Here is a 15,293-nt window from a genome sequence, read left to right as displayed (position 1 = left end):
CAAATAGGATTTGTTTTTGATTATTTTGTCAACTTCTGGCTACATTTATGTGTATTTCGAAGATTAAAAAAATTATTTAAATGAACATGAGGAGTTCATCTGAGCATTCTGACTGAATCCCCACCTTGAGGCATAAATATATAACTTTAGTGCTAAAGAATTACATTTCTTTTCTTTCCTGGAAAGTTGACTTCATAGTTAAAAGGTCCTCTAAACATCTGACATCTTCCCGAGCACATCACAAACAGCAGCTGCTCCCCACAGAAGCGGACTCTTGTCCACATCACAGTCACTGTGGAACACACCAGTGGCCTCTGAGGTGCCACAATCTCACAAACCTACAGCTCGATGAAGCCTACAGGCGATGATGGCAAACCAGTTTTTCTAGTCTACAGTTTTGTACAACCACAACCCTCACTGAGTCAAAACCTCCTCCGTGGGCATGGTAAAGAAAGAAAGAGCTGAGGACTGAGGTGTGGGATGGCGATAACCACTGCAATGACCATGTTCATTACTTCTTTCATTTCCATGTGTTGCATGAACCACAGGAATTTGTTCTACAATAAAGTTAAATGTATTATTTTCACTTCTGTTTAACACCCCAGGGCCCCATGGGATTCAAAGCAGTATTTTAATTTTGCAGTGGCTTTTAATTTGATAGAAAGTCAGCTTATTAACAGAATCCATGAAAATGACTTGTATCCCAGTAACAAATGGCTGCAGTAATGGCAGGTTTCACCTTGACCACTTCTGTCACTCCACAGTTGAAACATTCAAAAAGAAATCACATTTTTATAAACACAAAAATGTCCAAATGAGGTGGATGGATATCTGAATATGAACTTAAGGTGGTCTTGGAAATAACAGAGATACCCTGGTATAGTGTGCTTAAATACAGCATCACTCAAAAAGTATCACAAGCACTGAGGTTGGTCTATAACACAGGCACAGATAGGTTTTAGACTTGGTATTTGTTATAATGCTGGATTGCTGCATAATAACTAAAGACCATAGTTGAGCTTTTGTTTCTTTAGCACTGCCTGTAAACTGAAATTACTTTCAAAGATCAAGTACATGCTGTAAACTATCTAAAAACTCAGGCAGGAGCATGTGCTGCTTTAAGAGAAGAAGTAAAGAAAAGCAAAACATGTTTAGGAATCAAAGACGTAACAATAAAAGAACAATGAAAAGAACTGTCACACTAAAGGTGTAATAATTCCTAGACTCAGTATCAGTCTGAACATCAGCCTGTTTTCAGAGTGAAGTCAGCCAAACAGATGGACACATCTCCAACATGCCTGCAGACAAGAGTTAAGGAGCAGTGAAACAAGGTGGGAGAGATGGTGTGTGTGTGTGTGTGTGTGTGAGTGAGAAAAAAACATTTCTGAAAGCAAACAATGTTCAAAAAATATTATTAGGTTTCACTTCAGTGTATTCAAACACTGTGTTTGCTGAACATATGAGTGTAAAATATTTTTATGAGCATGTTTTGTAGTGAACTACTGTTTAAGTCACAGTGTTCCACACAAAGAATATGAGTGTGTGACTGGATGAAAGGCAGAAAGTGTGTGTGTGTGTGTGTGTGTGTGTGTGTGTGTGTTTGTGAAAGAGAGAGAGAGAGAGAGAGAGAGAGAGAGAGAGAGAGAGTCAATCAGCAAGACAGATGTAAAGAGCCTTTGAGCACTGACTCTGACTGAAATACAGTAACGATTCTGTTGTACAACACACTTTGAAAGAGGTTAAGTGAAAAGCACAACACAGACATTCAATAAATTTCTAGAGAAAATCAATGACGACGCTCTGCTGACAGTGAAGTACAGTATGGTTAGCGTCCTCAGTGTGCTGTGCTGAGAGTGTGTGTGCATGTGTACGTGTTGCTGCTTTCCCAACAGCCCTCAGACTTACAGAGGCATGTTTGAGGTTTTTGCAGAGCGTGAGCTGTGGCTCATGTATAGGTGAGAGTGCATGTGCCTGCATAGTGCGGTGTGTCAGCATGTGTTTGTTTCATATAGTTCAGAGGTGTTTATGAGTGTGTCTGACTTCAGGTGAGGGATACAGGACGTTGCTTGACACGCTGGGGCCGCAGCTCTCGGTTGGCGTCTGCGGGCCGAGGGCCTCCATCACATCGCTCACTCTCTGCTTGTGCTCCTCTGTGAGTGGTGGCTGCAACACTCTGCTCTGGATCTGAATGAACAAAAGAAGCGTGAGATTTTTTTTATTTTGTTGAGTTAGAAGGGAGAAGAGAAACAGGCCAGAGAGAGGAGCAGCATGAAGAGAGAGAGAGAGAGAGCGAGAGATGACAATACTGGGACTAAAGGTTAACAGGCTGTAAAGAGGGGGATGAGAGGACAAAACCAGAAACTGGAAAAATAAAATCAAAAGAGGCTTAAGGCTTAAAGTGGGTGATAAAAATTTTCTTAAAAACGATAGAAAATACATTTTTGACTTCAACAGGGAAATTTTTGTTTGTAGAATTAGAGCATTCAAGAGCAGAGGGACACACACACAGAGACACACACACAGGGGATTTGCAGAGTGCTAAATAAGTAAGCAAGACAGGAACCGCTTCTACCACAAAAATGAAACTATTTATTTCAGCTGTCAAAGGCACATACAGGAGATAAAAAGCGTACAAAGGCTGTGGAGCAGCAAATAAAGCTATTCTGTAGATTTAACTGTATACTTTAGGCAATAAGGAAGGGTGAACACTTGTTGTAAGCAGTGTAAAGAAAATGAAAATCTTGCAGAGAATATATGAAAACTCTTCAAAAGGTAAAAGGTCGCAGGGCATCTACAGCAGCTCCACGCAGCCTCAACAGGGAAGCAGATTCTGAATACAGGGATCACTGTTCCAGTTTGTTCATGAAGAACCGCCAAGTGCCGGCACAGAGCTGCCACTCGTCTGCTCCCCTGCATGAGCCACAGGTTCAAAGACGAACCAAAGGTCACTTAAAAGTACGTGAGCGGATCCGCAGTTACTTAATCACACCGCTGGCTTTGATCTCCACATCCAGAACGAAGAGCTGTGAATGTCAGCCGGATGTTCCAGCTGGTGTCGAACATAAAAAGAGCAGGAATGAACAAAACAAGGTTCCAAAACTACACGATCTTTGTGAAGATCAGCTGGACTCCCACAGTGTCTGTGCTTACTTACACTACTCTGGCAAGATTCATTTTTGATTTGACACCAACAAGGCAAGATAATAACTGACGACTACAACTTCAGTATATTTGGTTGGCAGAAACCAAAAAAAAAATTGAAACTTTAACAAGTTTCCCGAGAGAGAAGCAGCGTTCAAGGATCTTCATGCACAAGTGAGTGTTGCACTCAAAGTTAAAGCTGTTTTTATTTGGCAACAGTTCCCATCAAGTGACTCTAGAGGATGGTATTTTGAGGAACAGACGGGTGAAGCAAAGGGCAGAATAAAGAAATGGCTCCAACGCTGTTTAGTAATTGAAAAGAGCAAAAGGGGGAAACAGAGGTGAAGGAAGTGGAGTTACTGGGGTGAAAACAATTTGGAGTGCAAAAAGAAAAGGAGAGAGGAAGCACAAGAATAGAGGGAGAGACAGAAAACGGTAGAAAGCGAAAGGCCGGGTTTGTGTAAGCGAGAATGAAAGGGATAGAAAGAGTGATGGATGACAGATTCCCTCCAGACTGTGGAAAATTATTAGAAGTCTGCAGGCTTTAGAAATTCTAACAAGAGGCTCTCCCCTAAGATCAGCTCCGATCTGACAAGCTCAATACGCAGCACAAGCTGAGGCGGCTTCACCGCTGCTTACTCTAAACACTGGCCACTGCATCACACACAGACATTACACACAGAGTAAGAGACAGGAAGACAAACATGCAAATGTATTAAGAGGCGGAAACAGCCAGGGGCTAAAGCTGCAGAAGCAAATAATGCATGTGTGCTCACAGCATTTGTATAAACACACACGCGCGCACACACTCTCAGTTGACTCAGTTGTCATGACTCATGGGGAGGAAGTAAGATAATGGTATGATACCAGATCACAGACAAACATGCACAGACAGCTTATGCATGAACTGAGATTACACTTCAGTACAAACACAGATCAACAAAACCTAAGAAGGTTTAATGTGTACAAGTGGTGTGTGTGTGTGTGTGTGACAGACTAGAGCAATGACAGATGACAGAAAAACCATACTGTTGTGAGTCTGTTAAGAGACGTGTGTCTGTCACACTGTACCCTGCCTTCCCCTAAACTGCCTCAATGTCCCCACAAACAGAAGAACATGAGACACACACACACAGTTCATGATTCCCTGGTACACACTGCACTGGGATCTGCAGCCGTCTTTCAGTCGCTCCTCTGATTCTCAGCTACGCTCAGAATACTAAACGTGTTTCTGATCATATATGGATACGATGCCGAATTTGAGCTATTTGAGCTATGCTGCTGTTCCTTCTGTGTTTGATAACCCAAACCCAAATGGTCTCTGTGCAACTGTCCAATCAGCCAATCATGTGGCAGCAGTGCAGTGTATAAAATCATGCAGAGGTCAGGAACTTCAGGTCAGAGGAGGAGGGTCAGACTGGTTGGAGCTGAAAGGCTGCAGTAACTCAGATGGTTTCTTGACATCTGTGCTGAGCAGAGGAGCATCACAGAGGGAACAACATGTCCAACGTTGAGGTGGACGGGCTACAAAAGCAATCACCAGACCCAATCACCAGACGCAGCTGACAAATCTGCAGATATGAAGTGATTTGTGACAGAAATTTTCCAAGATACTTTGGAATCAATGCCTGGAAGAATTCAGGCTGTTATGAAATTAAAGGGGTGTTCCTAATAAATTTTTCTGGGGCTAATCTGTGTTATTTGGTGAATGAGATGAACTGTATAAGAGGCTTATGAACTTTTGGTAGGAGGCTGTACATTTCTAAACTCAGTGTTTCTACATTAACAATATCGCAATGTTACAGGTGGGGAAAAAGTGTTATATACACAATAAACTGCACAGCCACGGGCATTTTATGCCATTTTGTGTTTGTGCTACTCAAATGGCACACAACTCATTTCTGAATACACCACAGTAAAATGCTAACCTTGAGGATTCTATTTGCATGGTGGTGGAAACAAAAGCCCAAGTGTCACAACCACATGTTGGTATTTTGCTGAACCTGTTGTTCTGTTCCCAGTGTTGGAGAGAAATTTCAGTGTAACTGCTGGCTAACAATTCCCATCTTTGATGGATACGCAGAGCAAGCACAGAACAGTGTAGACTAATGGAAATAAGCTGTTGTAATTCATCGTTCTACAAACAGTAGAGGCCTTCAGACCAACAACACTGTTGACTGGTGGGGTTTACATCCAACATCAGCAAAAAAAGCCTGAAGCGTATTTACCACTAACAGCTGAGGTTACTGAATTAATGTCGATGACAAGTGCTATTAGATAGCAGTAAGTCTTTCCTTTGTGTCGACTGAGGTGCCTGATCATTAACAAAACAATTACAAGACAGGAAGCAAGGTGCAGAGTGGGGAGAACACAAGGCTGTTTGTGTGAGATCTGTTGCAGGCAGCTGCTTAAGAAGCAACTTAGTCTGTATGTGTTTATGGAGACATCAGCTTCAGACATCAGCTTCAGACCACAGCCCGTATTTCAGACTGCAGACCACAGACCACAAGTACCAAGACGACATCCTCAACGACCTCTGACCTTACACTTTATCTTTGATCACTTCAACATTAAATGAAAGCTCTCAATCAGCCTTTCACCTGGCACCAGCATGTGAAGTGTAATAAAGTCCAACACTCAGGCTACTGTTGTAAATTGGCATTATGCTGCAGCTGCTCTGCAAAATGCTTCTGTTTTATTTGCATAAACAAACCTGGTCTTTCCCATCAACATTTCCCCTCTCCCCTCTCTGTGTTTTGCTGCCCGTGCTGTTCTCCACAGCAAATGAATAAAAATTTCAAAGTAATATAAACACAGTGTGAACCCGGCTGATATCCAACTTTGTCTGAACTTGATTCCTTTTGTAATTCATTCATTCAATGAATATTTATTTTCACAGGTGCCAGCGTGTAAAAAGCCTATTGCTGTGAGAATCCACGCAATGTTTTCATTACTTTATCTGTGTGTGTGTGTGTGTCTAAGCGTGCATGTGTGTGTATCTGTGTGCACAGGTCTACCTGTGTGAGGAAGACCCTGAGGGCCTGTGCTGCTTCCTGACTGAGCTCCTTCACCCCCTTCCTCTCCACCGCCTCTATCACCTGGAGCAGGTCAGGCTCCCACAGCACTGCCGTGCTGCTGTGCTGCAGGAGCTGCAGAGGACACAAACACACAGATGTACACATAAAAATGCACAATCATGCACAGATGCAGTCACTAAAAAACACAGGAGAATTAGACTGAGGACGTGAGGATGGCAAAAAGACAAAGAATAAAAAAAACACCCAAAGAGGCAGAAATAAACAGAGGAAAGCATAAAGAATCGAGGCGATAATAAACATGTTATACTATCGAAGTAAATTTAATTTATTAAAGTAGAAATCAATTAAATCTGCTACAGTTTTGTATAAAATCCCATCAGTACTGTGCAACGTGTGTCTCAGTGGGTTACAGCTGACCAGGAGTTCCTCCCTTGTGTTCACTGAATAATAAATGAAAAAAAGTGTTTACAGCCACAGCTCACAACACAAAATATGATAATAAGGTTTCTTTAATTTCTGGGTTGTATTGTGTAACAACACTGTACTGTATTCACTCTCATAACTTTCGATACTTTTAATATAATATAAATATTTATTAGTTCTCAAAAACATGCCCAAGAAATTATACTTGGTGTGAGTGGCATTTTGAGTGTGTGTGTGTGTGTGTGTGTGTGTGTGTGTGTGTGTGTGTGTGTGTGTGTGTGTGTTAAACCTCTCACAAGTGAGATGAGTCTGAGAATGGCAGGGTGCAGAAGGCAGCTCTCTCCTGAGCTGAGCAGGCAGCAGAGGAGGAATCGACTCCATGGCTGACACACCACATATTTCGCTAGCACACACACACACACAGACACACACACACACGGAAAACAAAGCCAGGGGGAGAAAAATGACATGTCAGGATGCCTAATTCAGATCAATGCGGTTTAATTTTGCTCTATTCCTCCTGGTGCAATTACATAAAGTGGTTAACGACTGAAAACTTAGCCATAAGACACAACATCAAGACGCAAAGCATGTATAAAAAAAAACATGAATGCTACACAGATACACAAATGAACAGACACAGTACAAATACCCTAAAATATCATTTTATTATCACACCTTGTTTTTTTTTCACCTCATGTACACGTGCACACTAACTCATTCCCAAACTGTCTACCTCTGTCTGGTACCTGTAACTTGACTCTTCCTCTGGAGGAAGCCCAGCAAGGAGCTCAGACAGTTGACTGAGGCTCTCAGCAACAGCTCGTGCTTCTAAAGAGAAAGAGACAGGGCAGAGCGAAACATGAGAGGGAAGACGAGCATACGCATAAAAATGAAGAGCATCTTTTTAGACATCTTCCATCTCTAAAATATCATAAATGTCATATCGCTGCAAGTCATGAGAGCCACAGAAATGTGATGCGCTTACTCTGACTAGACAGATATGAACACAAACACAGCAACAGATGCACAGGAAACAGACATACACACACACACACACACACACACACAGTATCCCACAGACACATGCTCGCCAACGGACAGAGATGCAGCCAGAAACAAAACGGAGAACAAGGGAAGACTGGAGAGAGCAACTGAGTGAGGTTTTGATAATGCATGTCTCTCCCACAGTGGGGGTGCTGGCAGTGAGCCCTATGTAGTGTCCAAAAATACTGAAGTAGGCCAGGTGGATATAGAGACGACAGCGGAGAGTTGCACCCTAATCCTGAAGCAGAGAGGAGGAGAGAAGAAAGGAGTCAAATTTATGAGTGGGTGGGAATGAGCAAGCGAGGGAGATGAAGAGGCTGGAGGTAAGAGAAAGGACAGAAGCGGACAGTAAGATGAAAGGACAGGTTTAAATGAACAGTGAGGAGAAAGGGAGACAAAGAAAAAGAGGAGAGATGAGTCAAGAAAGCGTAAGGGGAGCAAAGATGGGAGAGAACAAGCTAAGAAGAGAGGAAAAGACAGGATAGGAGAGGAGAGGAGAGGAGAGGAGAGGAGAGGAGAGGAGAGGAGAGGAACTCTGGAGCTGCAGCATTTCGTTTCTTCCTGCCACCAAACCAGAGCATTAAGGAGCAAAGAGAGCAAAACAGAGGAGAGAGGAGAGGAGCTGGGAACTGTTACTCATCAGCCGCTGAACGGCAGACTACAGAGCACTGAACCAGAGCTGAAGCTCAGTTCAGCACTACAGTCTTTTATACAGAGAGGAAATGCCACTGGTGTGGAACCAGAGGCTGGCATCGCTGCAGCACAGGCATCGGATAAAAAAGAAACACAACACGCACGATACCCAATTATCCCACAGCTCGCTTGTTTCATCCAGATTATTTTTAGACTGCCAAACTCAACTACATTAATATCTCTTTAGCAAATATATATGTTAATGTTTCTGTTTACTTCTCATAATTGAGCTTTACATTTGGTATGTGTAACGCTGCTCAATATAACATCAATATAATCAAATGATCGGTGCACTGGAAGCGTACACCAAAATCAACATGTGCCTGTAGCATTACATTTGAAGGTTTAGCCACTGAAATAAACAGGGTAACAGGCTTACACACACCCTCCCACAACTACTCTTGACCCGTGTGTATCCACACGACCTCTCTATCTGCAGATTTAGGAGTTCCTTGTTCATCTAAACTGTTTCCACGCTGCTTATCCTTGTTAGAGGAACTGCCTGTGGCGGTTTCTCTTTGATATTTGCTTGCACTCTCACTGCTTCAACTTCCTTTTCACGTTTCAAGTACAAAGCCTCACAATTTGGTCATTATGTGCTACTGCATGAGTGTGTCAGGGTTTTAAAAATAATTTGAGTTTATGTCAATTTAGTGGACAATGTGTCCTGGAAGTGAGCTACATTCAGTGTGTATCTCACCTCCAGTTTATGGATGCGGTCGAAATGCATTACACACTCATTTTGGTGCCACTCATAACTCCTGAAAGCCTTGTGATTCATTGATTCACAATGTTTTAGCTTGAGTTAAATAGAAAAATTGAATTGACTTTTATTGTGTGGCTGTTCAGACTTGGCAGTGAAGGCAGCAGCCAATACACTTGGTTGTGTGATAGACCGCTTTAGTGCTTCGTATTTACGCGGTACCTCTGTGCATGGTGATGGCGGAGCGCTGCTTTGATCATAAAAAAAATTACCAGCTTGAAACAACAATAAAAATCAAGGGGCTGTGCAAGTATCAACATATGTAGTAGTTCAGAGCACAGCTGACGTTAGTACATTAGATTCTTTGTAATCTCAGCTGGCACTGATGTTTTGGACCATATTGGTGGTTCTTAATCTGTGCCGGCTCCCACCCGGGAGAAGTAGTGCTGCACCTATTTAATGTAAAATGAATGCCGGTGGGACACCCGTCTGCCTCTTTTGCAATAAGTAACCAAAGTCAATACACCCAGCTACATGTAATAACATTTTGGAGACACCTGTGATTGCTCTGCACTGGTGTGCCATTCCATTATGCTAACTGCTAAATCAATTGCAATCTCATTTTCTGCACAACCTTGTTTGTGAAAGGCAGGTTCAATGTCAAGCTGTAAAAGACTTAAAAGATTACCTTTATGTTATCTCTGCTGCAAGAGATACAGGTTGGAGTGAAAGTAAAGAAAGACAGGGAGGGCATCCTCATACGCACATACCAGACACAACACAGAGATGGATGAACGCGTTTTAGATGATTTTCAGTTAAATTTTCTTTTTGGTCTATTGATTCTTCAAAAAATGTTGATGAACTTTAGGGCAAAGCCATTAATTTAGAATAAAATCGAAGGCTTGAGCTCTCAAAGGAGGTTTTTATTTCATGTTTCTTTCTCTTCCAGAGGCTGGGAAATAAAGGTTTTAGAGAACGCTAATAATTCTGTCAGGTTTTTCAGAAAGCCCTGAGGTTTTAGGGGGTTGTTTTCAAACAATGCTAAGGTTTGAAAATGTTTTTTTATTGGGTGCTAAAGTCTTGGTTAAGCCCATAGCTGTGTGAGCACATGGTTATGTACGTCTGTTTGAGAATAGATTGACACTGATAAATCTGACATAATCGTTTTGTTTTTGACTCTTTCAATGAACACTTTGAGCATCCCAAGTCATTATTTGCCGATTTATAGAATTAAGAATAAAAAGGCTGCATTAGAGAATGGCTGTGCACGTCCCACTAGTCTTTCATTATGTACCCCTGCTCTTCAAGCCACCTTTCAAAACGATATTGTTGTTGTTCACAGCTGGAATCGTCCTTTAACACAAGAGCAGCTAAATTTTTAGCCATTAAAACGATACATCTGGTAGCCCTCCACCTTTCATTACAACACAGACGTTACTGTAGGTGTTCTCTGTTATTTCCGCCTCTCACAAACAATGTTGATGTAAAATCCATATTGTGTTTAAGAGCATACACAGCAACAGCAAACAGCAAAAACAACTGAGCTATCTATACCAGTATTTACAGATTGACTGTACTGACCATTAGCTTAATGGTCAAACTGTGTCTACAGTAATTTATTTTGCCCTAAATCTCCCTCATAGTTTCCTTTTTAGGGCTTGTGCAGACCATCTCACTCTCTCTCTCTCACACACACACACACACACACACACACACACACACACACACACACATAAAGAGAGATATATAAATCCCCCCAAACTATTACAACCTGCAACAGAAGTCCGCTGAGAGCAGTTGAGAGGAACTGGGCCCCTCTGGAGCCAAGCGGGTACAAGGCTCCATCTTGGACGTCCAGGGGTCTGGGCCCGACCAAGCCAGGACCGGTGCTCACACATACCACTGCTGAAGCTAGGTCAACATCAAGTAGAACCTGCAGCAACTTCAGGAAGCTGACTGGAAAGAGAAAGTGAGAGAGAGGAGGAGAAAAGGAGAACTGGTAAGTGGCTGGAAAGTCAAGGGGAATTAGAACAAGATGGAACGCTTAAACACACAGGAGAGCAGGAGGAAGAGGAGAAAGCAAACAAATGGAGGGCAATGCCACAGGAGGAACAGGTACACAGCAGAACAGAAGGGAGTGAGTGGGAAGTGGAAGTTTAAAATAGAAAAATATATTAAAAGCGGGTAGCAGAGGAGATAAAAGCACAGAGGAGATGCAGAATAACAGATAAAAGGAACCGTGGGGAATTTTTGAATTGATATGGGACGGAAAGGGTGGGGCAAGAAGTTACAGATGTCAGGGCAGAGTGTAGAGAGAGAGAGTGTGTGAGGCAGTGAGAGACAAGGTTGGAGGAAGGTCCACAAGACTGAGGGATCAAAGTAGTGATGGAGATAAAGAGAGAGACATGGCCAAAATGATTGCTAAAACACAGCGGGGTCCAAACTGAGAGCTGCCAGCCATGTGAATTGCACTTGTGCCATGCACACCGAGATTAGAGCTCTCTGAGGGAGGGAGGACTCAATTAGTCGCAGCAAAAGAAAGGGAGCAGAGACAAAGCACAGAAAGAGAGATGGAAAGATGAATGGATGGAAAAAGAAATGTAGAATGTAAAGCATAAGAGTGGGAAAAAAAAAAACAAAACAAAACAACTAAGAGACAGAAAACCAGAGAGGAGATGGAGCGAGAGAAGGAGTGAAGAGAGAAAAAGAAAGAAAGAAAGAAAGAAAGAAAGAAAGAGAGAAAGAGAGATTGGAAGGCAGAGGGAAGGAGCCAATACATCACAGCAATCCTGACAGGCCACTTATCCAGCTGACAGACAAAGACACAGGAGCAGCAGGGATGATCTGTCTCCAAGCGGTGCAGCGGGATGTGAGCCACTTAATATAATGAAAGTGTGTGAAATGCATGCCCAGGGTTTGGTTACCTCTGCCAAGGATAAAACACTGACAAACAGTCACTTTGCCCATGGAAGAATACACGTAAACCAAACGCTGGTGAGCCTCGTTAGTCTATCCTGAGGTTTATTCAGCATATGGAGAGCTGCTGCAGTAATCAGGTTTGCCAGACGCTGTTCAAATCTGAACCAAACCCTACTCATTTCCACGGAGGTGTCTCGGTTTTACACATGCTCTAGTCTGTTTGCAAATGCACACAAAATTACAGAGAGGATGAAGTGAGGAGAGATTGATAGAGTACACAACACGGGGAGAAACAAGAACACAAAGGCAAAAAGAGAAAACATGAGCCGTTACACGCACTTGAGATGAGCATAGCACATGCATTGCTGATGTTTTAGCATCTGCTGCCTGCCAAGGGCAGAAGTCTTTCAAAAATAATTATCGGCTAAAATTCTGAGTCTGTTACCCAGCAAGAGATTGTCTGTGTTTCTCTTCTGAACAAGGAGTCGCTGCACAGCTGCGTCCAGGCTCCAACTGATGCTCTTATGGACCTTAAATAATGGAGAAAGAGAGCAGGAAAGAACAAGGGAGAGAGGGGAGAATGAGAAGAATAACAAGACTAGGGCCAAAAATCTCTCATTGCAAGTAAGAACATATTATCCCTACAGTTCCGGCAGAGAGCAGAGAAGAATGTGCACTGTTTTACACCACAACTTTACTGTGACAGACAACAACCAGCCACAACATTAAAACCACTGACAGGTAATGTGAATAACATTGATTATGTCGTTACACTGGCACCTGTCAAGGGGTGGGATATATTAGGCAGCAAGTGAACAGTCAGCTCATGAAGCTGATGCGTTGGAAGCAGGAAAAATGGGCAAATTGCTGAAAAAGTTAATGATGACTATGATAGACAGGTGTCAGGACACACAGTGTATTAGAGCTTGATGTGTGTGTGGGGCTGTGCAGCCACAGACTAGTCAGAGTGTCCACACTGACCCCTGTCCACCGCCGAAAGCGCCTACGAATCACAGAGCAGTGGAAGAAGGTGGCCTGGTCTGATGAATCATGTTTTCTTCTACATCTTGTGGTCGGCAGGGTGCATGTGCATTGTTTAGCTTGGGATGACAGAATGAACTATGGGAGCAATGTTCTGTTGGCAAACCCTTGGTCCTGGCGTTCATGTAGATGTTACTTTGACATGTACCATCTATCTAAACATTGTTGCCAAGGACAGCCCTTTGCGGCAACAGTTGATGTTGTGGCTGATGTATATCAAACGGATCCAGTTGGTGTTTTGTATTCTGCGGCCCACACCTGAATCTATGGCTCTATTTCGCTGTATGTTTTGAGTCTTGCCCTTGAAGACGCCTCGACTGTGGGAAGTTTTATCCTGAAATTGTGATAAGAGCAAAGCAGAGCTGTCGTGTGTACCTGAGCGGAGTGAACACGCTGCAAGGTAATGAGGGAGGACAGGAGTAGATGGCTGCAGCACAGCAGGGCTGAAGGCGGACAGGCTGATGGGGAGAGGGATGGAGCAGAGGAGGAGGTGGAGGAGGAGAGGGCTGTCTGCAGCTGGTCCATCAGTCCACTGTTGGAGAGCAGCATGGAGACAGCTGGAGAGGAGAAGGCACTATGTCATCACACTTTGATGGGATCCGCACTTGTGTGTGTCAGCGTGTGTGTGTGTGTGTGAGTAGCAGTTGGTCTGGATGACTACACAGTGACGTGCTGCGTGCACCCACCCACAATTATGCAAACACACACGCTTTCACTTCTTTGTGGCACCTGTGAGGTCTCTGGAACTCGCCAACGCCAACTGTGGAATGTGTGTTAGGCTTGTTAAACTTGACACACATTCAAACTCAAATCACATACACACACACCGGCCCACATTCAAACACACAGCACAAGCCTGCCACCTCAGTGCTGATCAAGCAAGGTGCACGTACATTTTGATTTGACTTAACATGTGATGTAGAAACGAGGTTATAGCATCAGCAAAAATGAACAGAATACAAGTGCAAATGATTAGCATAATAATGGGGTTATATACAGTACATAGGCAGCCAACCAGGTCAACTGTAAGTACTAGAAAAATTATAATTTCATAGTATTTAAAGTTATAATATCCGAAAATTTGAGTTGAGACAGAGGAACATGTTCCTATTCCTGTACAACACACCATCAGCTGAAACAGCTTCCGGCTCGAGGCTGAAATAAATAACTAGCATTTGTAAACTGACCACTTGAGGTGAGGAAGCAGATGGTGGATGTAGGTAGGCTGCAGCAGAGGCTGTAAAGCAATGCTATGGGCATAATTAGCTTTGCTTCCCAATGGTACCCCTGCTCCCAGGCCACTAACCTCACCTTATTAACAATAAACCAGCTTTTGTTTTTGGAAGCTCGTGCAGGCAAATCATTTTGCTTGTAATAAAATCAGTTCTATTCAATATGTAATGATAAGTTTCATAATGAAGCTATTTCCTCTATATTTTGATTTACTGATTCCAGTTTTCTTTTGGCTTTATAGGTTTCAAGAATGGTTTTTGTTTTCTCTTGATTCTGATTATTCTATATGTTTTTCTCTTATCTGCAAAAAGATAAACTGTTTGTGTTCAGTGTGTTTGTGTGATATCTCTGAACTTAGTGTGCTAACCTTGTTAATTAAAGGGGGTGTGGGGAGTATGTGTTTGCATGTGTGGTTTTGTCGATGCGTATGCAATACTTTGGCTTAGCAAGGTGACAACTCAACCCTGAGCACTTTTGTGTAAATGTGTGAGAAAGTCTCAGACTTGACAGCATGACTATATGTGCACAAGTGTCTAAGACAGTGTCCAAGACTGAGCCACAGCCTGTGTACCATAAAGACGTGCAGCAGGTGTCAAGCTGTATGCTTATTATTTCCTGGGTCTCAATGCTACACACTTGTCAAGGTCAACCTCTCACCTCTGTCAAAACAGGGCAGAAGGGGAGAGACGTTGAAAGAGAGGGACGGAGAGACCGAGACAGAAATGTGCCGAGGGTGGAAGAGGCAGAGTGTGTGAAAGATGCAATGTCAGGACTGTAAAGACAGTCAGACAAATACGTGAAGGTAGAGAGACACGGAGTTAGAGAGACAGGGAGAGTGTGTCTAACCTCTGTCAGTGCAGTGTGCAGGGGACTGACTGAGACAGCAATACAGGTAGCTGAAGGCAGGCAGCAGGCTCTCTGTGTTAGTAGGCTTCAACCGTCCTGCTATATTACTTACTGACACACACAAACACACAAAGACACACACATTCAAGTCTGTTGGCTGGTGGCTCACTTGTCTCTCATATATTTTATCTGCAGTGTTCTCAAAAGC

General features: G+C 43.0%; 1 protein-coding gene across 1 annotated transcript in view; it reads right to left on the bottom strand.

Annotated features, from left to right (window-relative positions):
- Positions 1–635: 635 nt before the first annotated feature.
- The window catches only part of LOC121198712 (meiosis inhibitor protein 1-like), a 49,075-nt gene continuing 34,417 nt past the window's right edge, over positions 636–15,293 (bottom strand). Inside the window, exons 24-32 of the mRNA XM_041063011.1 lie at positions 15,086–15,196; positions 13,382–13,563; positions 12,411–12,495; positions 10,818–11,002; positions 7,352–7,433; positions 6,899–7,005; positions 6,159–6,290; positions 2,057–2,184; positions 636–1,298 (exon numbers count right to left, since the gene is read on the bottom strand). Of these exons, the coding sequence (XP_040918945.1) occupies positions 1,244–1,298; positions 2,057–2,184; positions 6,159–6,290; positions 6,899–7,005; positions 7,352–7,433; positions 10,818–11,002; positions 12,411–12,495; positions 13,382–13,563; positions 15,086–15,196 (1,067 nt within the window). The 3' untranslated portion in view covers positions 636–1,243. The remainder of the gene's footprint in view (positions 1,299–2,056; positions 2,185–6,158; positions 6,291–6,898; positions 7,006–7,351; positions 7,434–10,817; positions 11,003–12,410; positions 12,496–13,381; positions 13,564–15,085; positions 15,197–15,293) is intronic.

The sequence above is a fragment of the Toxotes jaculatrix genome, chromosome 18, assembly GCF_017976425.1.
Source record: "Toxotes jaculatrix isolate fToxJac2 chromosome 18, fToxJac2.pri, whole genome shotgun sequence".
NCBI lineage: Eukaryota > Metazoa > Chordata > Actinopteri > Toxotidae > Toxotes > Toxotes jaculatrix.
This window is presented reverse-complemented; position numbering and strand designations above follow the sequence as displayed.